The sequence below is a fragment of the Gallinula chloropus genome (assembly GCF_964237585.1).
Source record: "Gallinula chloropus genome assembly, chromosome: 4".
Classification (NCBI taxonomy): Eukaryota; Metazoa; Chordata; class Aves; order Gruiformes; family Rallidae; genus Gallinula; species Gallinula chloropus.
Genome location: NC_140088.1, coordinates 51,872,416 through 51,897,280, shown reverse-complemented (window position 1 = coordinate 51,897,280; position 24,865 = coordinate 51,872,416). Strand labels below are relative to the sequence as shown.

The 24,865-nt window shown below is 46.6% G+C and overlaps 1 protein-coding gene across 1 annotated transcript in view; it reads right to left on the bottom strand.

Annotated features, from left to right (window-relative positions):
* Positions 1-23,852, bottom strand: part of FAT4 (FAT atypical cadherin 4) — a gene marked incomplete at both ends in the record, with an annotated part of 153,355 nt that extends 129,503 nt beyond the window's left edge. The window contains one exon of the mRNA XM_084263378.1: positions 18,579-23,852. Within this exon, the coding sequence (XP_084119504.1) occupies positions 18,579-23,852 (5,274 nt within the window). The remainder of the gene's footprint in view (positions 1-18,578) is intronic.
* Between the last annotated feature and the right edge of the window lie 1,013 nt (positions 23,853-24,865).

Sequence of the window (24,865 nt, the reverse complement as noted above, 5' to 3'; positions counted from 1 at the left end):
TAAATAAAAACAATAAATACGAATGACTACACACTAAAATAAACACATGCATACATACACAATTAACATTTGCAAATTAACAGAAGAATGAAGTACCCACGGACACCATCAACATGAGTGCCATGACAAGAGAAAACAGTACCTGTATTATAAAGTAGGGGTTTGTTACATTACTGTTTGGGTGATCCTCTCGAGTCAAGGCCTGCGCTCTTACACAAGGATTTGCCTTGCAGTGACTTCGCTTTGGGATTTCACTTTTTCCCAGTGCGGGTGACAGAGCCCTGGGACAGGCTGCCCAGGGGGGTTGTGGAGTCTCCTTCTCTGGAGATATTCAAGCCCAGTCTGGACACCTCCCTGTGTGATCTGTCCTAAGGAATCTGCTTTGGGAGGGGCGTTGGACTCGATGATCTCTGGAGGTCCCTTCCAACCCCTACAATTCTGTGATTCTGTGACCACTCTAGTAAGTTGTTGACCAAGCCAAGAGAGAGGCAGGCACTGGTGAAAGCCCTTGGAGCAAGCCTCCTACACCCCCTACTAGCATCACAGCACATCACGTGAGTTCATGGCCTGCCTGTCTTTCCTGCCAAGATGATGCTTTGGAGATGTGTGCTATAGGATTCAGAGCCAGGACAAAGGAGAGGGAAAAGAGCAAGCAATGTTGGATCAGGGTTTCCACTTCACCTCTTTCCATGGGGAAGGTGACATGACATATCATCCCACTTTCTAACCACCTTCCCTAGCAAGGCCCTCAATTGCCAAGAGCTTTCTGTGTCTGGGGAAAAAAAAAATAATAAAAAGACCTTGCAACTGGCCAAGTGCTTATCCTCAGTAGCCACTGAAGCCCTGGCTATGGATGGCCTTAGCTCCAGCCTTGGTTTCTCCTAGAACCCTGGGATCAGGCTACATTCCTTCATTCTGGGATCCCATTATCCACCCAGGCAGGTCTCCATTTGAAATGAAGGAGCCAGCAGCTGCACCACTAACTGAAGCACGAGATAGCATGGCTGGTTTTTGGCAGGCTTGTTGCAAGACACAGTTAAAGCCTGACTTCTACAGCATTTCTGGCTTCAAAAGAATCACTGTTAAACACAAGAGTGAAGAAGATGGTTTTCACTTCAATAAAGAAAAACATAAGCTTAAAAACATTAAAAACAGATATAAGAACAGATAATGGAATGTTATAGAAAACTAAAATATATGAAGGCTCAGTACAGAGAGGATTCTAAACAAAAAAGGGGTGATTCTGTGGCGCGAGTTGCGCCAAAGATACGGTATAGCAGCCCTTTCCATTGAATGCAAAGTCCAGCCATACAGACGTTCCCCTTCCCATCCAAAACAGGCATGCAAGAAAGGAAGCAAGTCCTAGGAGATGCCCAGATGCTCCAATTGAAAACTTCGATACTAATGTCCCATGCTGGCCCCTGTGAGAAAATAAAGCCACTGTCATGACAAAACTTCATATAAATCACCTTGGAGTAGAATTATGTTCCCTGAAAAAAAGTAAATCCTCAAGATGAGAGACCACCAGACCATCACAGAACAGTGCCATCATCTCACCAGTGTTTTAAAAAGCCGAGGGAGACAGACAAAACCTATCAGCCTGTAACACAAACACTCCTCAAAAGTGTACTTAAGCTTGGATTTGAAGTTGTAAATTTTTCTGATGGCACTGTTCACATGCTGAGAGACCTAATTCCAGCATTTAGATTAAATGTAAAATGCTTAAGTGCACACAATCTGGTTTTTACCTAGCATTGGTTGAGTGTAACAACTTAGATGGAAAACGACTGTTAGGAGACTCACAGATTCACAGAATTGTAGGGTTTGGAAGGAACCTCTAGAGACCATAGAGTCCAAGCCCCCTGCCAAAGCAAGTTCCCTAGGACAGGTCACAAAGGGAGGCATCCATACAGGGCTTGAATATCTCCAGAGAAGGAGACTCCACACCCCCCTGGGCAGCCTGTCCCAGGGCTCTGTCACCCTCACCATGAAAAAGTTTTCCGCATATTGGTGCAGAACTTCCTGTGCTCCAACTTGAGTCCATTGCCCCTTGTCCTGTCCCCACAGACACTGAGAAGAGGCTGCCCATTTCCCCCTGTGTCCCACACTTCAGAAATTTATAAACATTGATCAGATCCCAAGACAAGTTCTGAGGAGAACAAAGAGCTGGAAGCTATTGACAGGTATGGACTGTGCGAACCCACAATACCCCATTTGTAAAGTAGTTCTACAAAGGGTGTATCTTTCAAAACGTACAAAGTCACCACACTGAAGCTACCCTGCTGTAGCTTTCACGTCAGAATCACAAGGTTGGAAAAGACCTTTAAGATCACCAAGTCCATGCAAACATATGTTAAACGAATTCAGTATTACCACAGTGTTCCATAAAATTTTGTATTTTAAAAGTTGGTGTGAATCATATAGGTATATCCTACTATCCTTCTTCACATGACTGAAGGAGACTCACAGCAATTTACAAAGTGCTGTCAGCTAGTATAAGGAAAACTCTTCCCTAAAAAAGGAACGTGTCCAGAAAATAAACAAGGGGTCTTAAGAGAGGGTAGAAATGGAGAAATGAAACTGGTGTCACTAAACAGGAGCAAAAACTGTGATGCCTCACAAAGGCACCTCAAAATGGTTTGCATCTATGACATACATTGAGCTGTGCCTGTTGATCCCGACTCATACAAGTTGGATTGACCCTCTTTCTCTCCCGTTCCTCCCTTTGCAGGCTTCCATATACAAAGGGGGCATTCCTAAGTAAATTGGAAGATGTGTGATGTAAGAGCAAGTGACTTCCTAAAGCACAAAAGCAACTCACTGCCGCTCCACTATCCCATTAGATAAAAATCAAATCCCAGTTTAGAGAGATAAATAAGATGAACATTTTGATACAACAGATGCCAAGAACACATGTCCCAAAAGCATATGCCCAAATTCTACGTTACACTAGTCTGAAAACATAATTTCAACCAAGTTGAATTTGATCCTGAATATTATGGAGGCTTCATTCAAGGGACGCTTAATTACACGTTTCAGTGTGGTGCATTGTTGGCAGCCACCAACAACATGGAATTACAACTGCATCAGACCAGGTGCCTTTACCATTCCATTGTTTATAGGGCAAAGTTTTTATTTCCCCAGACAACAACAAAGAAAAAATTCACAGTCACACAGGACACGTGTTGATCCTCAGTACTTTTTACTAGGTATATAGAAACACAAAGCCAGAGGAGCATCATTGATGGTACCTTATCAAATGCCTGTTTTTCAATTCCAATGTTGCAACACACATTAAAACAAACAACCCAGTTCGCAAATCATTGGATATAGGTGTTACTTTATTTACAACCCGAAGATAACAACAGCTTTTCTATCCAAAACCCATGGAATGACTTGGAGCATCCATTACTACATTCAGGTCTTGACAGCTATTGCATGGAAATTAATGTTTCTGGCTACATACAGCACATTGAGAAATATTCAGCTGTGTTTCTACTGCGCACAACAACAACAATTCCAACTGCCCAATTTCTGCATTCTTTTATAAGCCTTTTATATGCTTAGTGGGTGGGGGTCAAGGGGGGGCGGAGAAAAAGAACTTGGTTAATCATTAAGCTTTTTTCTTTCTAAGAGCAAGCCACGCTGACTGTCCCAATTAATCAATGTCTGTGGGAGGCACAGAGGAAATCTAATGCATTATTTCTGTTTCAGAATCCTTTACTCTAAACACCAGACTTACGGTTTTTAAATAAAGAAATATACAGACAGCTCAGTATTTATTATAATCATATTCAAATATATTTTTGAGTTCTGGTGAAAGGCAGCATCTTTCAGCCTACCAGGAGCAATTTTTTTTTCTTTTCAGTATAACTTTCCTGAATGACTATTTTTAAAAGCTAGTAATAAACTGATGTTTTTTCTAATCACAGAATGACTAGGTTGGAAGAGACATTTAAGATCCAGTCCAACTGTACCTGTCGTAAGGAGGAGACTGACTGCCACCTAGACTTGGTTAAACATTTATGGGCCACTGAATACGCAGCCTATTCTACAGTCTTTCACCCGCAGGTGAATGTAGGAAGGTAGACCTATCAGCACCAACCTGCTCTGAAGCACATGACAAGCATTTGATGGTCTCTATTCCTGAAGTAAACATAAACCTGCATCTATTATGGTATTCACTACCCCAAATTGGGCAGATTTCAAACACCATGGCTCACTTGGAGTAAGGCACACAGGTCCCAGTGTGGGCAATTTTGCAGGATGTCTCCCACCCCATGACAGATGGGCAGCATCCTCTTCTTGATTGCCACTGGAGGACAATCTCTCAGAGATCTACTGCCCTTCCCTGAGGAGATACTGGAAGCCTCAACAATTGGCTTATTGGTCTTACAAAGCTGAAGTTACACACTCTGAATTCAAACTAGATGCATCAGGAGAGCCAAAAGAAGAACTACTTCAATCGTAACGCTGTAGTGCCCACATTAAGCTAATACTGAGACAGAAAAGTCTCAGGGGATGAGAGCTTCCAGGTAACTCCAAAACTCACCACCACTTCAGCTGGAGGGACTACTGGTCCAGACAGCAGTAAGAGAGGAAAAACAGGTCCACACAAACCACCTTCAGTGAAGTCCTTCCCCACAGCACATATCAGCATTTCTCAGTTTTACACAGGAAATATTTTGTTTACCTGTAAATCAGGAGGTGGCCTCCAAGAAGCATTAGCACTATCAGAAGGTCAGTTTTTGCTTGCTTCACACAGTGATCATTCTGGTCTCCTGCTAACTAGCCAGAGGAGCAAAGACAACAGGATTTTGTAGTTGGGTCTTCAACAACAACTTGAGTTCCTCAACAACTACACTTTCTAACCCTACATCTTCTTTCTATCAAAACCCCTGTTCTTATTCCCAAGAAATATCACTTTAAACAATATTTTGATTAGGATAATACCAGTAAGATTATATAAGTGAGCATATCAACACAACCCTTCTAAAGGGCTGCTTCCCCCCCAGCCCTGCCATCCTTTGCTTTTTCAAAGTGAAAGTGGCTATTGTTATCTGGAGTAGATGTGGTACATGTACCATATTTAGGCTGCCCACACCAATCTACTTCTCCATTCTTTTTACCAGCTGATGTAAACATCAAGTACCTACTCCCTGACTTAGCTCTGATAAAGGAGCAAAATTTCCTCTTCTTAGAGCTAAGCCCCAGGAGAAGGCTCTGTTAATTAATACTTGATAACATTCCCCTTTATTTTTAAGTTAAGAACTGTGAGCAACATGTATGTTTACAACTGAATTTCTAGAGTTTAATTGACTTCTTGGCAGAGGGTCTTAGAAAACCGTTCTCCATTAAGTTGCCCCATAACCCACTTTTCATTATAATTTATCATGAGCTCTTTTCATTGGAGTACTGTACTGCTACCATTGTCTTATATCCCTCTTAACTGAGCTGCATTCATGTAAAGTGCTTTAATTAGAGGCTACAGAGAGTCTTGATTTCCTTACTTCCTTGGCAAAGGCAAGGTTTTTGTTAGATGTTTAGTCTTTAGCCTGTGTCACTTTCAATATAGATTTTAATTCACACAAATAGAAGGTCTTTCTCATTTACCCCGGGCCTCATTTTCTGCTTGGTTATACCAATGTAAATGAGGAGTAATTTAATTAAATAAAATATAGTTACAGCGATGGAAATTTAGCATAACTCAAAGACAAGCCAGTCCACTGTTGGCAATAATTTCTTTTATAAACTCCAGATTCTCATGCTTATACATCCTTTATGGAGCCAAAGCTGTAATAAGTACAATGATACATTTCCACAGAATAAAAAAAAAAAGTAGAATTTTCCTTCTTACACAAAGGGCTTTGATTTCCCCCCCCCCCCTCTTTTCCAGAGGGAATGTAGCTTGGCTGCATTTATTTTTCTATTTGTATAGCAGTAGCCACAATTAATATTCATAATAGCGTGCTGTATTTATAGAAGGGACTGTTGGCACATGCATCAAGGCATCAAAGAAATTCAGATTCATTTTGGTAGCACTGAATCTCAGAACAAAACACTGTCTCCCTCCATCAGTTCTAGGCAACTTTACTGCTGCACACCCTCCAAAAAAAAAAAAAGTATTTCAATGACTGTTTTAAAAACATTATGTATGGGGTGACTAAGGAAGGAGAGAAAAAAAACCTTTAGAAGGCAATAAACCAAAATAGCACAGGTTTGGGTGAGGTTCAGTCTTAGCTATTTACAATATACCATTGGGACTATGGCTTTGCAACTAGGATTTTGAATAAACTAGTTTCTACAAACAACTACCATAGTACCACAACTTAATGACTGCAACTGGAAAGAGATGCTCAAAACGAAATGTGTTTGCCCTACCACGAAGTCTCCAGTACCATCTTTCATGCTCATCAGCGAGAGCATCCTGTGGACTTCCAGCTGTCATGATCAGGAGAACATTACTGCCATCATTTACAGAACTAGAAGCTCCCTTAAGGTCAGCTAATGACATCGTCTGTTCAGGACAAGGGAAAACTAAAGGAAAAGGTCTCACTTCTATTCCCTTCTCCTCAGCCCTGCTGTGACAGATGGTGTTACTCATGGGTGTAACAGATCCAACAGACTTGGAACCACCACTCCATCTGATTTATTTCTGCAGGGAACTTTAAAGTTCAGACATACATCTTTAGATAGGGATGTCCAGTTAATTCCTACAACAATAAATAACAAACGCTTAAGAAGAACTGGACTTTGCTCAGATTAAGAGCACACGGGATGCGCTCTTCCCTTAGACACACCAGCCCTGTGATGGCTTGGCTTCCTCTTCTGCAAGTAAGCCGCAGAAAGACCTGGGCGCTACCTCACCCAGTACAAGACATTATTTATACACGTGTGTGTGTGCATATACACATGCATACATGTTTAGATAGATACACACACACACATCACACAGTACTCATGGCAAGCAACAGCCTGAGGAGCACAGAGATGCAAAGGGGCCATACAAGAGGAGAGCTAGCACCATGGCTGGTGATAAGCAGAGGCAGCCACATGCTTTTAAGGCTCCTCAGTCCAATTTTTCAGAGCTATGTACAGTGCTGCAGTGGGATTTTTCCGTTAGCAGATAAGGAGTGAAGGCCAGACAGCCTGACATAAATCCCCCAGGACATGGTATTGTTCATTTGTTACAGAAACCTGAAAGGAGGGCTCAACTCTAGCCTTCGGCACCCTACGGAGTACGGACATGCAGGAGTATTGAATTTATAACAACTTCTTCCCAGGCTGTAAAAGCCTATTAAAATAAACATTCATGTAGTTGTCTTCCTCTCCTTTTACCCCTCTCACACACAAACTCAAAACAGTACCGGACAGAAAAAACCCAACACAACAACAATAAGAGACACCTTTATCAGCCTCAGCCATCTGTGTTCCTTTAGTCTGATCCAAGTGTTTTGGCAGGCATGTGCACAGCTCGCTCCTACCCAGCATCACCCTTCCCTGCAAGAAAACGTCCACTCCCACTTCCTCCCCTCTCCACCAGTGCACGGGCCAAGCGCCCTTCTCAGTCCTGACAATCACGAGACTTGAAATAACAAGGTACGGGTGCTCGTGTTTAGTTAAATACGGTCTCAACACAATCACTTAACCTTACTGTCAGTAGCTGCAACCCCCTTCAATAAACACTGAGAAATAAGGAGATGATAGAAGCCACGCAACCTTTCAGTGCCAACCACAGGAGTTATTTGGAGTTAGGAAATTTATACATAAAAATAAAACAAAACAAGCTGACACCTCAAAAGAGGCACAGGAGTTGAGTTCTGTTGGAGAGAGACAAGCGCAGAACAAAACCCTCTTCTTCATGTAAGAACACCACTGCTGTAAATTAGTTTCCTGACAATGTAGCATGACCCTCTTGGGTTAAAAATCTGGATTTTCATTAATTATTTTTTTTTCCCCCACTGAAATCCTAAAGTTTCAAACCCTTTTCTCAGAGCAGACTGGCATAAAGACTTTATTAGGCAACTCTTGAAGGGAAAGGAATTGTGCTTGGCAAAACATCACTGACATACACCCAATCAAAAAGAGTAAGAGCACAAAACCTGACTGAGTTCACCTGCTATTCCTAAACAGACGTGGAACTGCAATATGTTGTTATAACTTATGGCACTTTGATGGATTAGAGACTTGTACTGAGAAGAATAAAGAATGTGAAATGGAGAAAAGCACCAGGGAACCCAAAGCATCCCGTTACAAAAGAAAATCTCTACGGAAAAGCCAAGCTTTAGGCACATATACTACAGATGTGTACCACAGTTGAGCTATTTCAGTAGAATTCTCTTCATTTATCAAAAGTGACCCAGAGAGGAGTTGACGTGAGAAGCCCTCAACTCAGCCTTCTCTCTCTCTCTTCCTTTCTCCAATCAAGGATTTATCTCCCAGGACACCATAAGGGAAACATAACCACCTATTTCCCCACACATAGCTCCTGCAGCAAACCCCGTGCCTCTAGCTTCAAGTCTGAAGCAGTGTTTTTTCTAGCTTAATACACATAGTACATGCCCATCACATGAACTTGGGTTTTTTTTTTTCCTCTCCCCAGACATTAAATCATTGGTTTGATAGTCTATTGCTGAATTTATTTCAGCACTACCTAGTGTTGGATGCTATTTAATTTAATTTGGGCCACACAGTATATAAATTCTGAACGCAGCTTAAAGAGACAACTACTACACATGTGCTCTGGGAATTAATAGCCTTCTCCTGGGTTGTATTTCAAGAAACGCAACTTACCTAAAAATCCTAAAGAAGATTACATATGAAGCACTTCCTTAAAATTGTAAGTTAATATTTTACTTACTCGTACTCTGGACAAAACAACCCCACACCTTGAAAAGGCTTTGAAACCGTTAGAATTGAATGTACCTCCAAAGGAGTCCTTAAGGAAAAAAACTCCAGTGGTTTTATAGCTAAAGCTGACACTCAGCAGCATAACCCACTGGGTGAAAAGTCGCCCTTTGTTCATTGTTTGCTTTGTGTTAGATGTTAAATCTCCCATGAGCAGCAGTATCAGAGCAGAGCTATGAACCAGCTCCGAGCAGCTCCACATCAGTCACCTGGCAGCAAGCCACCGGTGGGATCGCAGACCTGCTCCCAAGGGCAGGATGCACCCACGGGTGCTGCAGTGCTGGTCCAGCCCCGCTCTCCAGGAGAGGGCAGGAATGAACCACAAAGCTATGGAGGAGACCATCCAAAGTGGTCACTCTCATAGCACAGCTTGTAAGCCTACGCTTTGGTCCCCATCAGCAACAATGACTATCACGGTCTGTACCATAAGCTGCCCCATAACAGATATATCCAACTAAGGGCTTGGCAAGGAGTCAAAAGTAACTTGTAAGGCACCAAAGTCTCCAGCTCAGCAGTTTTATCAGCTATGTTAACACAGAATTAAATAAGTAGTAGACAACATACCCTCCACGCAGACACAGGGCAATCATAGAATGTGTAAGGTTGGAAGGAACCTTTAGGGGCCATCTAGTCCAACCACCCTTCAGTGAGTAGGGACATCTTCACTAGATCAGGTCGCTCGGAGCCCTATCAAGCCTCACCTTGAGTATGTCCAGGGATGGGGCCTCCACTACGTCTCTGGGCAACCTGTGCCAGCGATCCACCACCCTCATATTGAAGATTTTTTTCCTAATGTCCAACCTACATCTACCCTTTTCAAGTTTAAAACCATTACCCCTCGTCCTATTGCTACATGGCATCCTGAATAGTTTTTCCCCAGCTTTCTTGTAGGCACCTTTCAGGTACTGGAAGGTCTCCCCAGAGCCTTCTCTCTTCCAAGCTGAACAAGCCCAACTCTCTCAGCCTGTCTTTGTAGAAGAGGTGCTCCAGCACTTTGATCAATTTTGTGGCCTCCTCTGGACATGCTCCAACAGCTCCATGTCCTCCTTGTGTTGAGCAGTCCAGAGCCAGATGCAGTACTCCAGGTGAGGTCTCACCAGAGCAGAGTAGAGGGGCAGAATCACCTCTCTTGATCTGCTGGCCACTCTTCTTTTGATGCGACCCAGGCTGTGATTGGCCTTCTGAGCTGTGGATGCACACTGGTGGCTCATGTCCAGCTTCTCCATCCACGAGTATTCTCAAGTCCTTTTCCTTAGGGCTGCTTTCCAGCACATCATCTCCTAACCTGTATGGATAACAAAGGTTGTCCCAGGTGTAAGACCCTGCACTTGTCTTTGTTGAATCTCCTGAGGTTCACCTGGCCCCACTTCTCCAGCCTGTTCAGGTTCCTCTAGATGGTATCCCATCCCTCTGGCACATTAACTTTTCCACTCAGCTTGATGTCATCAGCAAAATTGCTGAGGGTGCCCTCAATCCCACTGTCAGTATCATTAATAAAGATATTAAGCAGCACCGGTCCCAGCATGGCAGGCTGGGCTCCACAGTACAGCAGATGTGATGCTATCTAATGTTCTCTTATGCCACTTATAAAAAATAAAGCCAAACAGCCCCCCTCCAACCATACCACCAGCATTCACACTGCAGCACAGGCCACATCAAACAACGTACAACAGCTTTACTCTCAACCTTCATCACCCACCTCAGATCACAGGTACTATGGGAGAACAAGCGCATCCTCCTTATTTCCCTTCTAAATCTCCTAAAATCAAACCCCAAGAGTCACACTGCCATCCTCCCCTTGCCTTCTAGACACTTTTTTGCTCATTACAGTAAGCTGGGGTTGGACTCCCAGTCAGTAGAAGTCCAGACAGGTACCTGATCAGAGCTAGAACAGTACAGACAGATCCTACAGAGTAAACTACAACGTTGCTTGACCCAATTTGGTCATTTTCCAAATACATCCAGCCGAGTGTCTGAAGAGATAATTATTTTCACATGTGCATGCATATTGAGAAGAACATAGAGAGCCACAGGGTTGGAAAAGGCAGATATATGAAATCAAGCAAGCTATGATTTTGCCTTAACACTGATGATACTTCACCTACTAGCCATGTGGCACATCTCAAAACTATTCCCATGTGTTTCACTTAGAGATCTGTGAGAAAGGTCCTTCCTCCGTGTTCCAGCTCTATTAGAGGACCCAGATCAACTTTGCAGGGGTCCTAGGAGTCAGCTTCCCTCACTACAGGGAATCACAGAATTGTAGGAGTTGGAAGGGACCTCGAGAGATCATCGAGTCCTACCCCTCTGCCAAAGCAGGCTCCCTAGGACAGGTCACACATGGAGGCGTCCAGACAGGGCTTGAATATCTCCAGAGAAGGAGCCTCCACAACCTCCCTAGGCAACCTGTCCCAGGGCTGTCACCCTCACTGTGTAAAAGTTCTTCCGCATGTTGGTGTGGAACTTCCTGTGCTCCAACTTGAGGCCATTGCCCCTTGTCCTGTCCCCACAGACCACTGAAGAGAGGCTGGCTACTTCCCCTTTTGTCCCACATTTCAGATATTTATAAACATTAATAAGATCCCCTCGTAGCCTTCTAAACTTGGCCAAGGGATACCACCTCCAGGCTGCAGGGCAAAGAAAGGGGTAACATGATGTACTTTAAGAAAATGTTCTTCTCCAAAAGGAGGAGCCCCCAACCCTCCTGCTGTCTGCTTGGAGCCTCGAAGGCTGCTGAGTGCTTTCCACCACGAGTGCTCCTTTCTATCTGCAGAGAGGGATGTCTGCGGTAAATATAATAGAACCCTTATACCCTAATTGAAGATCACCATGTTGATACAAGCACGAGTCTATTAACAGTGTGCATGTGCAAAGCCGACAGAACATGAAACACTGAGGCAAACACTTGTTTTCATTACTTTCCACATAGCTGTTGGCACATAAATTACCACTTCATAATAGGCCCTTTGAAATTCTTTTTGCATTAATGAAGGCGGCAATAGGCATTTTGTGGTGCAGTCGCAGCTATCGGTTTCCATCTGTTCTGCTGTCCTTTCGGTATGTCATTGCACCGCAGAAGTAAACAACAATAGATTGATACAAAAACAAACCTGGGAGACAGTCTAGACTAATTAAAAATAAGATTTATTAGAATAGAGACAAACATCATAGTGAAACAAAGACACAGTTTCCCCAACGTATCTGGTGTTATTCTTGGCAGAGTGAAGTAAGGCTATAAACTTACCAAAACAAACTGGTATGGCACCAATGTACCACACTGACCTGGCATTGCTTTCCCTAGCTATGGGAATATGCTAGGAAAACTCTTTGTTTTGCTTCAAATTTTAGTTGCCTCTAATTTCTTTCCTCATCAGGACCCGAGAGCAGCGGGGCTTAAGTCTACACATGGGTTTTGCATAGGCGGAATGACGCGGGTAAGAAGGCAACCCGACTCAGCTGTAATGCTACTCCCTACTCCCATGGTTAAAACAAATGGCACCGGTATAACCATGGCACGCTCAGGGGTTGCTTCAATGTGGGTTGGAAAGTGGCCTTTAAGAGCAGTGGTTCAACAACATCAAACCACTGGAAAGGCCTCAGAAGAGACCATGGAAGCATCTGGAGCATCTTCCCATTGGTCAGAAGGTATATGAACTTCCTCTGCTGAGATGCAGTCGCAAGGTTCATGATATGCACAGGAAACAGGAAAACAATAGCGAAGATTTCAGGAGCCAACAACAACATAGTCTTGCCCCCTGTAAAGCTGGTGGGGAGACCTCTGGAGACACGTGGAAAGAAACCTGCGCTCCAGCAGCACGGGGCCAGGGGGGAGCGTGTACATATCGTTTTACATGGAAAAGGACTCCCTTATTGACATCAGTACATTCCAAGAATCATTGAGAGATATGTATAAAGAATTTAACACTTAGGAAAAACAAGCACATGAAAATTTTGCTCTGAGTTTTTTCTGTCTATTATTTCCAGTGTTTGCATTAGAAATGCATGAAAAATATTATTTTCCATCATAAAGAATGTTGTTTTTAAAAGTCTAGTGATTTCAACATAAAAATTGTGAAGTGACCCCACATGCAAAAATGCCCAGAGGCTGCAAAAAAGGGAAAGAAATGAGAAATTCTAGCTATTAAGAAAATGTAGTGGGGCAGAATCATTAAAGAAATGAAAGGGGGACAGCTTCCAACTGAAACCCACAAAGTAGATTGGAACAGTTTTTGACATGAGACACATTCATCTCCCTCTCTAGTTCAAGAGCTTAAAGATCCTTTTTCAGATCAGTGTGAGCGACAGCAGTAACTTAAATAATTACACACTTCTCACAACCAGTAATATCAGCATTGGGAAGGGGGGAGAAAAAGGAAAAAAAAAGGCTTTGGAGCTGGGACAAGGCAGCAGATTTTTATTGTTTACTCAAATGTTTCATAAGTAGTTTCCTTTGTCAAGCTACAATTAACGTGCCATGTATCATTAAAGAATAAAACGATTTATAAATAGTATGAATACAAGGAGTACCCCATTGTTCTTATTTGTACTGGTAAATACCAGACATGCCAGATAAGACTTTGTTGAAGTGGGTTTCAGAACTCTTACTAAATTTAAATCCTTTCACCATTCGACAGCTCTGTCAGAAGAGTGACACCTGCAATGTTTTGCCCCTTTCTGTCTTTCAAAGGGACATCAGGTCTAGCCCCACATCTAGTGGTACACAGCTTAAGGGATGCACCATGCTCCTGTGGCTCCATCATTCCTGCTTAGCAGCATCTTTCCTTTCTAAGTCGGGGCTTCTGGAGCTCTGCATCAGGCACATGCAACAGTGGAGACAGGTTTGGAGAACCTCCACCTCACTCCTAGGTCCAACGAGGACCCGCAGGGTGCAGGAGTGACACAGAACAAGCTAAGCCACAGGACCTAGGATGGGCTGAGTCAAAAACCTCTGCATAAACTAGTTACACCATGCAACCAGAGTTTAACAGCCACAGCTGCACTTCACACTGACTATGATTCTCTTTTCACAAGGACAGGACCACTCATTCTGCCTGTCTTCATTAATCTTTACCATACCAACAGCAAACATTGTCTAAAATCCCCATACCTAGCCTGATCAAAGACCGCTTTTCTGGATTTGGGAGATAAGCGCCTCCCTAGCTTGGAAGTTGAAGCTTCCCAATAGTGCCAGTCACTAAATGCAGCACAAGCAGCCAGTATGAATGCACAAAGGCAAAAGGAAACGCAGTTTCCCCGCCTGAAAGCGAAGCCAACCACCCCTCCTTCAAGACCATGTTAACATTCATGGGTAAGAAGCACTACTCAGATTGCTGATCTGCCCCTCCACATATTTCCATTTTCAGGACAACATCCTCACAAAATCTTCCACTTAAAGTTTACATACTTTCCTCGTATGTTCCATCTTCTCCCTTCCTTGGAAAGATGAACCTCTTTAAAGATTACGAAAGATATTTAACTGAATGAGTAGCTCACCTCCCAAACCGTTACCCCTCTCATATCATATGCAGATATGATGTACACCTTGTCACCACTGGCCCCTAGCAAATTCACTGCAAGGAAGCCATCCATTGGTTAACCACGCAAACCAGACATCCTATCTAATTCTGTTCAATCCCTGGTAAGGCAGCACAGAGATGAGGAACTAAGCAATTGCTTCCCCCCCCCCCCCCCCCCCCCGCTTTCCTTTCAGCAGAAACACATACAAAGGCATAAAATGGCAAACAGAACAAACAGGTGTCCCTTCAGAACACCTACGTTATTATTTTCTTACCTGTGAAGCTCATTGCAACACTTAATGAGTAACACAAGAGGGGATAAACTAAGACTGAACACAGAACATGTTCACACAATGCGCAACCTAACAGTCTGTCACTTAAGTTACACAGAAATGTAGGATAAAAGTCCTCAACAAAAGGTTTCAGATTCAGTAACAGCTTCCCAAAAATGAAACCACTTTGTTCCAAAACACAACAGAACAAGCATCAAGGTTTTCTTTGGAAGTCTCAAAATGTTTGGTACTTTGTGAGAATGAACTTTACCTCACAGCAAACACCACCCCCAACACACACAGCTTTTCCCTCCACATAGTAAAACCAAGCACAGAAACATAAAAACCAGGTGCTAAAAAACCCAAACAAATTCACAAGCCATAAATAAACTGGTGTTTGTCTTCGAAACTCCTTGCTGCTGAGAAGGTAAATGTAAACCTTCAGATTTAAGTCATGTCAGGTGCTGTGGGTTGAGAAGGGGGTTTGCCACAGCTCTGCCATTGCCTAGGTCTTCCTTCCCTTGGCCCCTCTCTTTGGGAAGGAGGAGGCTAGCATACAGTCCCGGTAGCCACACAGTCAGCGGATCTATGCCCTAAGGAGCAGACTAAACCCCTAGGGTAGATGAGAAAACACTGGAAAGAGACTTTCAGTTGGAACAGTGGGTGGATCTTTTTGATATAGCTTTATATTAAGAGTGAAAAAAAAAAAAAAAGAATAAAAAGTAGAGTTGGAGAGTTTAGGGACCGAATTTAGGGGGAAAAAACTCCACCATGCCATTTCCTGAGAACATGGAGTGATGCACTTCCAGAGTAGGTGGTTTTACACCAGCCTGTTCTTCTTTTGTACTGTCTCAACAAAGCCGAGTCACCATTTCAAAGATGTAAATATACCTGTTTCAAAACAGGTATCTGCCGCCCAAACCCATTCCTAAAATCTACATTAGGCAGAAGATTACTGACTTTCTGGCTACCACTGCTCTCTCTGTCAGTCTGCGCCAGCAAGTTTAACATGGAGTGGCTCTGAGTACTCGGTGGTTCACTCGCATGCCACAGCACAATTAAGATGATGTCTGGCATCAGGGCAGAAGCCTTCACAGGCAGTGAAGAAGAATGGGGAAATTGTTATGCATACTCCCTTACTTTTTTTTTCCCCTTCCCCTTTTCTTTAACCAGACTCAGAAACAAAGCCCAGCATATGCTTCATAAGGAGAAAAAAAAAAAAAAATACACAATGCACAAGCTTTTTCCCCCCCCACAAAGAACACAGAAAACAAATAAAAAGACTTATATCCATATGGCTCGTTTGGTCAGAAAACTCTCAGGCATAGGCAGTACCAGATCTATTAGGTTTTTGTCTGCATGCCCACATCAATGCTTTACATCGCACAGGGTAATCTAAAACCCATTCAAGTCTTCATCATGCCACGTATATTAAAAAGATGAATACATTATGTGCAAAAGAACACTGAAGTTTTGTGGCTTTTGCTTTCTACAGGTTCAGGCCACATTTCATTGTCACTCCTCGGTGTTCTGGTTATACCAACACTGAAACCATCACCCTGAACACCAGGACTGAAGACACTACAGCTTCTGAATTACACGTTCAATACAGATACTGAAGCCTTCATCTGTGTTTTAAGGCGGCTTTCCAAAGATAAGAGGTAACATTCACAGAACTTGGGTGCCAGCTGCTTTGTTTTATAGGAAAGACCACCAGAACGTGTGCCTTGGGTACATCAAACCTCTACCCTTATGAGCAGGGGAAGTGAACACCCTGAATCAAAGCTGCGCTGCTTATTCAGCGCTGACCGTCAGCTCACACAAGGAACCTTACTGTAGTAGTTCTTGCTCAAGTGTGGGACAGCAAGAACCATGACAGAGAAATTAAATCAGGAGAGAGAGAGAGAGAGAGAGAGAGAGAGAGCGCAAGCGAGCAAGTGAGAGAGAGCGCGCGCATATGGTTATGTTTTTTAAAGTTGATAGCTGATTATAACATACAGTGTATTTCTAGGGCAACACAGTAAGCTAATTATGTTTGGGAGAAGAAGCATTTTAGAAGCTATAACAATGCAACCAGTAATATGAAATCCCAGCTCCCAACTACTGCTTTCAGTGCTCTTTACAGAATAAAACATTTGCTTTTCATTTCAGGAGCGGTTTGTGTTCAACACTGTAAAATTTCTTTTAAAGTCTCAATGGCTGTTCTCCTCTCCACTCAGCAAATATCCATATTAAATACGTTTACAGCATATGAGCCTATTACAACCGTAGGGTCTCCTACGAGCCTGCCGCTCAAGAGAGTCTTTGGTCACGCAAGCAGACTCAAAGTTGCAGGACTGTGATCCACACACTCACTAACAAAAGGCTTAATCCTCAAAACAATTTCCCATCAACCCAAAATATGACATAATAATAACAAAAGAAAATAAATTATAAAGCTTTAATTGTTTACTGATAACAAGCAGGGGTAATAAAGACCTATGTAACAGGAACCTTCTCACAAAACCAGCATTATTTAAGCCAGTAGCATTACTGGACTGGGTTATTTTCCAATAAACTACTGTTCTTCAAAACACGAACAGTGCTTAAACTCCCTAAGAGCTACTTCGCAGAGCATCAGTCACTGCCAGTGCAGGAGGGTAAGGTTACATACCTATACACATCATACTGAAACTCCAGCAAGAGAGCTAAAAAGTGACTATAAAGTAAAAAAGCTACAACTGCCAAGATAGATACCACATCTGCTAAAATCATAAAGAAAAAAACCCCACCAAACCAACCCAAACCACCACAGGATCCTTGGTGGATCAAAACTAAGATGTGATTCCCAAGAGGGAATAGCTGGGGGTGACCCCTGGAACACGTAACAGCTGCACAACACTGACGTAATATGCTTAGCCGGTGAGGGAAATGGTTGAACCACTACATGCTACCAGCATCCTCTGCTGGGTGTCCCGCTCAGTGGTGCCAACCCCAAGCTCCCAGGAACTGAGAGTTCAAAGGTGCACAGCAAAGCACAGAAGGCAGTACCAGAAGATGGTGCAACTTAAAGCAAACTCAAGGCGCCCTTTCCCACCAGGCTTCCCAAAGACAACAGCAAGGATGGTATCAGCAATTGGCTCTGAGGCTCAATTACCATGCAGAGCACATGAAACACTTGTGCTTCTCAGTTGATGTGTTTTCCATCCTTTGTTCCTCAAGCTCGTCAGGCACACAACGTATCAAGACCCTTCAAAGTCAACCCCAATACAAACAGCTTTGTGGTAAGGAAAACTGCCAGCTACAGCGTTACACTTTTACCATCTGCCACATCTAAAAAAATCAGAAACAAGGCCATCTTAATAGTCAGTGAGGGTAAAGAAGGAACCTAAGTTAAAGATGCATCTGAGACCTATCTGAGGTACTTAACCAGGCAGTTAAGGTTTGAGAGGCCAGAGGAGCTGTTCAGAGAGCAATCCTCTCCCAGCCAGTTCTCAGACAAACACTGACACGTTTCACTGTGGTGAAAGAACTTCAGCTTTAGTTCACACAGGAGTAGAAAGACCTGAAATAATTAACAACTGCTAAAACAAGAAGGCACGGAAAATTCAGAACCCCCTGTGATTAAAGCTTTTAGCACCTGAAGTATTCAGTACCTCAAATTCATTCAACAAACACCATGCCTACAGTAGACAAATTTTAGGGCTACACCTAAGCCCCTCTCAAATTGCTAGCAGCAGATTTAAGGTATGCTAACTGAAAGGTTATCTTTAGCTAACAGAAGAGCAGAGGTAGCCCTCAATCCTTCTGCGCACTACCCTCTCTAAAACAGCAGACACACAGAATGGCTCATTTAGAATGCAAACGAGTAAAAAACAAATAAATTACTGAATAAAAGCTTTACCTCTGCTCTCTGTGTCCGAGGCAAAACAGATGACTTCTCAATGGCGTAAACATCCACCAAGTAGAGACGTGCTCCTTGCTCCCTGTCCAAAATGGCAGCGGTCTGGATGACACCAGTATGGCGCCCGATGGTGAAGAGGCGCCCGAGATGCTTATCTTCGCATCGGACAGACACAATGTAATATTCCACCTGAGCTTCGGAGCCCCGTGGGCTTGCTGCTTCAATAGATATAACGTTTGTCCCAATAGGCTCGCCTTCTTTTAAGATGGTGATGTACTTTGGCTGAGTGAAGACAGGCCCGTCGACCCCCTGCAGAATTATAGTCATCTCAGTGGTGGATTTTCTCCTTTCGGGACCAAGATCCGTGGCTGAGACGATTAGATTGTATATGAGCTGAGAAGGCATCAAAGCTGATGCTACTCTTAGATCTCCACTGTAACGATCCACAATAAAGGTTTCAGTGTCTCCATTGATTATTTCATATTCCACTTCTCCATTGGCGCCTTCATCAGGATCCGCAGCGACAATCGTTGTCAGGATTGAACCGATCAAAACTGAGGGGTCAGCTGCGAGAGCGTTCTGTGACAGGAACACAGGAACGTTGTCATTTTGGTCTGTCACCAAGATGGTCACGTTCTTCAGAGCAAATCGCCTGGACTCCACGGGAACAGCCTGATCGGTGGCTTTGACTGTTAACTCAAAGAGATTAGCAAACTCGCGGTCTATTTCAGCATTGGTAAATATTGTCCCTCTCACTTCATCTATACGGAAATGGTTACCCCTTGGCATCTGTTGAATGATCGCATACGTTAGCTGACCATTAATATCCGCATCCGGATCATGAGCTGTCACAGAAATGACAGAGCTACCGATGGGAACGTTCTCAACAATAGACTTAAAGATGTCCCCGGGAGGAAAATTAGGAGGGTTATCATTAAAATCCCTGACGTGTATTACCACTGACATCGTAGATGACCGCGGTGGCCTTCCTTGGTCTTTTGCTGTTATATTTAGCTTGTACAGGGATTGCGTCTCAAAGTCCAGTTTCTTTGCAAGAAAAATACTACCAGTGTTGGGACTGATGCTAAAGGTCCCGTGATTGTTGGTCCCTGTAATGCTGTAGTGGAGGTCAGCATTGTCACCCGAATCAGAATCGGTGGCAGTGACAGATGACACCAGTTCACCAACCCGCATATTTTCCAGGACATCCACTAACAAGGTTGATTTTGGGAAGGAAGGACTGTTGTCATTTTCATCCAATACATCAATGCTCAGCATGCAAGTTGAGCTTAGGGAAACTGCTCCAGAATCTACAGCTTGGATGACAAGTGAATACGACGCAGTAGCTTCATGATCTAGCTTGCCGACTAAAGTCACTTGGCCCGTGCTACTGTCTATAGCAAACTGCTTTTCTTCATTTCCCTTGATCACAGAGTAGTGAATCAATCCATTAACCCCTTCATCAACATCTGAGGCAGAAACTCTCAGAACCTGCGTCAGATTTGCCGCTGATTCAGATATAGTAGCTTGGTAGAGATCTTTCAGAAATTTGGGGGCATTATCATTGATGTCCTTCATGTAGATCTGTACGGTTGCCTGATCCTTTAGAGGCTTTGGCAACCCCTGATCCGTTGCTATCACTGTAAGACTAAACACTGCAGCTCCCCTCTGTCTCATAAGGGCTTCTCTGTCAAACTGGTGAGTACTCCGTATCTCCCCCGTCACCGTGTTCAGCTCAAAATCTGGCTGCAGATGCTCAAATGAATACCTGACTTCACCGTTCAGCCCAAAGTCTTTATCTACAGCGCTTATTTTGCCTACATATGATCCACCTCTCTGCTCCTCTTCAAAATAAAAGACGTAGTTGGTACTGTTGAACAGGGGCCTGTTGTCATTCACGTCCTCCAGAATTATGGTAACATTCACAGTAGCATTGAGAGGTTCTACTGCTCTATCAGAGGCAACCACCAGTAAAATGTATCTTTCCTGAAGTTCCCGGTCCAGTTCACTTTTTATGTACAACTGACCATCCGGGAATATGCCAAAGGCATCCCCAGTGTTCCCTTCAATTATACTATAAGCTATTTCACCATTCACTCCAGAGTCTTTATCGGATGCCTGCACCTTAAAGAACCTGGAATTCACAGGCTCCGATTCCAAGATAGTAATTTCATAGGAGAGCTGGTCAAACACAGGCGGGTTATCATTTACATCATGTACAGAGACAGTCAGGATAAAGTTAGAGGACAGCTGCGGCACCCCCATATCTGAGGCCAAGATTTCAACCTGGTAAGACCCGGCATTTATGTCAAGGGGCCCTGTTAAGCTTATGGCACCTGTATGTTCATCAATTGAGAACAAGCCCTTGGGGTTTTGCTTAAGGCTGTAGAGGACCACGCCATTAACACCTTCATCGGGATCAAGAGCTTTGGCCTGGAATATGGTATGCCCAGCTTTCCAGTTTTCCACCACGTTAACACTTTCCACCGCGTGAATAAAGTGTGGGGAGTTGTCATTTAAGTCTTTGACCGTTATATTGACCATAGCATCCCCAGTTATCGCCCCACCACTAGCCACCACCTTCAGCTGGTAAAAGCCTTGCTCCTCTCTGTCAATAACACTGGCTGTGGTGATCTGCCCTGTCACCCTGTTGATGGAAAACATGCCCCTTTGGTCACCTGTTGTAATAAGGTAGCTAATGTTGGTGTTGAGGTCCATGGTGGAAGCAAAAACAGTGCCTACATGGTAACCTAGGGCAACATTTTCAAAGACAACAAAGCTGTACATGCCTTGGCTGAAAACAGGCGGATTGTCCTGGGTGTCCAAAACAGTGATGGTGACAATTGCTTGGTTCTGCGACTGAAGGTGACCACCATCAGTAGCCACAATCCGCAACTGATAAGCAGTTTTCTCCTCCCGGTCAAGGGCTATTTTGGTTGTAATGACCCCTGTCTGACCGTGGACCTGAAATCTGGAGGTGTCCCCAGCTGAGATGCTGTACTTGACAGTCCCATTGGGTCCCAGATCAGGGTCCGTGGCAGACACTGTAGTCACATAGGTTCCGGCTGGCTCGTTCTCTTGGATGTGGGCAAAATACTGAACAGGGTAAAACACTGGGCTATTGTCGTTCACATCCAGAAGACTCACATTAACTCGGGCTATCGAAGAAAGGGGAGGAGAGCCTAAATCTGTGGCCAGGACCTGCAAGGAGAAGTGAGCCTGATCCTCCCGGTCCAGCTGCGAGATGGTGCTGAGCTTGCCTGACACAGGATCCAAGCGAAAGATTCGGCGAGGGGTCACTGAGGAGGGACTGACCACTGCCAGCACAGGCTCAGCTTCCTGCAGGGAGAAGCGGACAGTCCCATTGTCCCCCAGGTCCCCATCTGTGGCACTCAGAACCAGCAGTTCAGTTCCTGATGGGGAGTTTTCAGCCAGGGACACCTGGTAGCCCTCAGGTTGGCTGAAGAGAGGTTTGTTGTCATTGACGTCCAGGATGGTCACCACCAGCTGTGCATAGGAGAACTTGGGCTGCACCCCTTGGTCGCGGGCACTGATGTTGAGCACCACCTCAGAAGCAGTCTCCCGGTCCAGCCTGCTGGAGACAGATGTGCCCGCAGCATGCCCACTGGTGCCAGCCTCTGGGCCGGCTGTGGTGACCAGCCCACTGTGCTCACTGATGCGGAACCAGCCAAGCTCATTGCCCGAGACGATGCTGTACTTGAGGTTGGCATTGAGGCCCGAGTCACGGTCCGTGGCACTCAGGCCCCGCACATAGCTGCCCAAGGGCACCTCCTCACTGATGTTCACCCTGTAAACCGACTGTCCAAAGACGGGGGGGTGGTCGTTAATGTCGTTCACAAATATCACCAGGCTGGCTACTGACGAGCGGCTCACAGGAGACACCAGCACCCCATCAGGGGAGAGGGAAGAAGTGGGGGAGCCTGGGGGTGGTGGCACAGCCCCATAGTTATCTGCCACCGCCACTGTAAGGTTATAGGCTGGGATGCGCTCCCGGTCCAGCGCTGCTGCTACCTTTATAAGGCTGAGGTTGGGTACCTTACTGCTGTGCACCTCAAAGTGCCGCTGCTCGTTTCCTGCCAGGATCGACACAGAGATGTTCCCATTGGCGGCAGGCGAGTCAGCATCGCTCACTGTCAACAGAGCCACCACTGTGCCGGGGGCTGCATTCTCATCCACAGAGGCAAAGCGGGAGGTGGCCGGGAAATAGCGAAACTTTACCCGGGGCTCGTTGTCGTTGACGTCGAGCAGGCGGATGAGGGCCTCAGCACGGCCGCTCAGCGCCGGCACCCCTCTGTCCATGGCCTGCACTGTCAGTGAGTACTGCTGTCGCACCTCATAGTCCAAGCTCTCCCGGATGCGGATCACTCCACTTTCAGGGTCCACCTCAAACGGGAGTCTGCCAGTCCCCTCCCCACCGCTGCCAGCATCACCTCCTTCCAGGCGGTAGCGGATATCAGCATTGGTGCCTTCATCAGCATCAGCTGCAGCCACCTGGAGAACGCTGGCCCCAACGGGTGCATCCTCAGGCACTCGTGCCTCATAAAGAGTCTGGCTGAAGACAGGGGGGTTGTCATTGATATCCTGGACGGTGACGTTGACCTGAAGGTACCCCTGCCGACGGGGCTCACCCTTGTCCTCCACCTGCACCAACAGCTGGTACGCAGGGGTGGCCTCCCGGTCCAGCCCGCCCCGGGAAACCAGGTGCAAGAAAGCTCCTTCGCCGCTGGGGTTGAGAGTGATGTTGAGGCGGAATCGCCCCTCCTCATTGCCAGCCACAATGCGATAGGAGCCGTGGTCCACGCCGTTAGTGCCGCTGTCAGCATCAGTGGCCGTGTCCAGGATAAGCTGGCGCCCGCTGCCTGTGTCCTCCTTGAAAGTCACCACGATGGAGGGGTCCGGAAAGACAGGCGCGTTGTCGTTGAGGTCGAGCACCAGGACCCGCACCTCACTGGGGTAGGTGGGCTGGCTGGAGAGCACCACCAGGTCCACCACGTCGCTGGCCAGGCTCTCGCGGTCGATGGTGGCGCGGGTATGCAGGGCGCCCGACGTGGCGTTGATGGCGAAGAGCGCGTGGTGCTCGCTCAGGCGGTAGGTGAAGCCGGGGCGGGTGGCGATGGTGCCCACCCAGGTGCCGGGCGGCTGCTCCTCCAGCACCTGGAAGACCTGGCGGGGCTCCGCGGCGGCGCCCAGCGGCAGCAGCAGCGACAGCAGCAGCAGCGGCGGGGCCCCGCGGGCGGCGGGGGGGCGGCCCATGGCGCCCCCAGGAAGAGGGGAACACGCAGCACACTGAAGCGGGGGGCAGGCGCTGCCGCTCTCCCAGCAGTGCCCCCTCCACCCTCCTGGGGGGTCCGCCTCACCTCTCACGCCCCCCCCACCTCCCTTCCCGAGGCCGCCCCGACCACTCCCACTCCCTCTCTCCTCACCCGCGGAGGTTCGGCTCGCCCTGCCCCGCCGCGGACCGGCGCAGACCCGTCGGCGCGCCGCGCTCACGGGGCGCTCCGCCGCCGCTGCTCTCGCTGCTGCTGCTGTAGCCACCGCTCCGCCTGCCGCCGCCGCCGCTCCGGGGCTGGTGGGCGGCCGGGGGCGCTGCGCCGCATCGCCGCTCGGCAGCCGCCGTCGCCGCTACCGCCGGGGGCCCCACGCTCCGCCGCTCCTCAGCGGCCGCCGGCCCACCAACATGCCCGAGCGCTCAGCGGCGAATGTGGGGCGCCGCCGGGTTTGTAATCCACGGCCACGGAGCTCACCGCCGCCCGGCCCCAACTTTGTCCGGCTCTCATTGATCCCTTCCCTCTTGACTCCCGGGGCCGGCTCCCCCCTCGGCCTCTCATTGGCCGCCCCGCCCGCCACCGCTCCGCCCGCCGCCCCGCCTCGCCCCGCCCCGGCTCCGCGGGGGCCCCGCCGCGCCGCGCCGCGCCGCGCACCTGGGGATACCCCGCTCCGGCCCCCGCCACGGCGGAAGGCGGGGGGGGGGGGCTGCCGCCTGTCCCGCCGCGCCGGGGATGCGGGTTAGGGGGTGCTTCTCCGACCGCCGAAAGGGGCGGAGGAGGGTATCGGGGCGGCGGGGATCCCTTGGTCGGGGTTGGTGCGCGCTTGCCCCGCATGCCGAGGGACGTGGCAGCTGGCGCGGCGCCTTATTTTCAAAGTCGCCCGCGTAGGAACTTAAGAGCTGCGCGGCGGCCGGAGCTCGTTATCGCCGGGAAGGTGCCCCGCCGTGCGGCCACAAACTCCCCAACCCCTGCTAGCGGTGCTGAGCTCCCCTCGCCCCG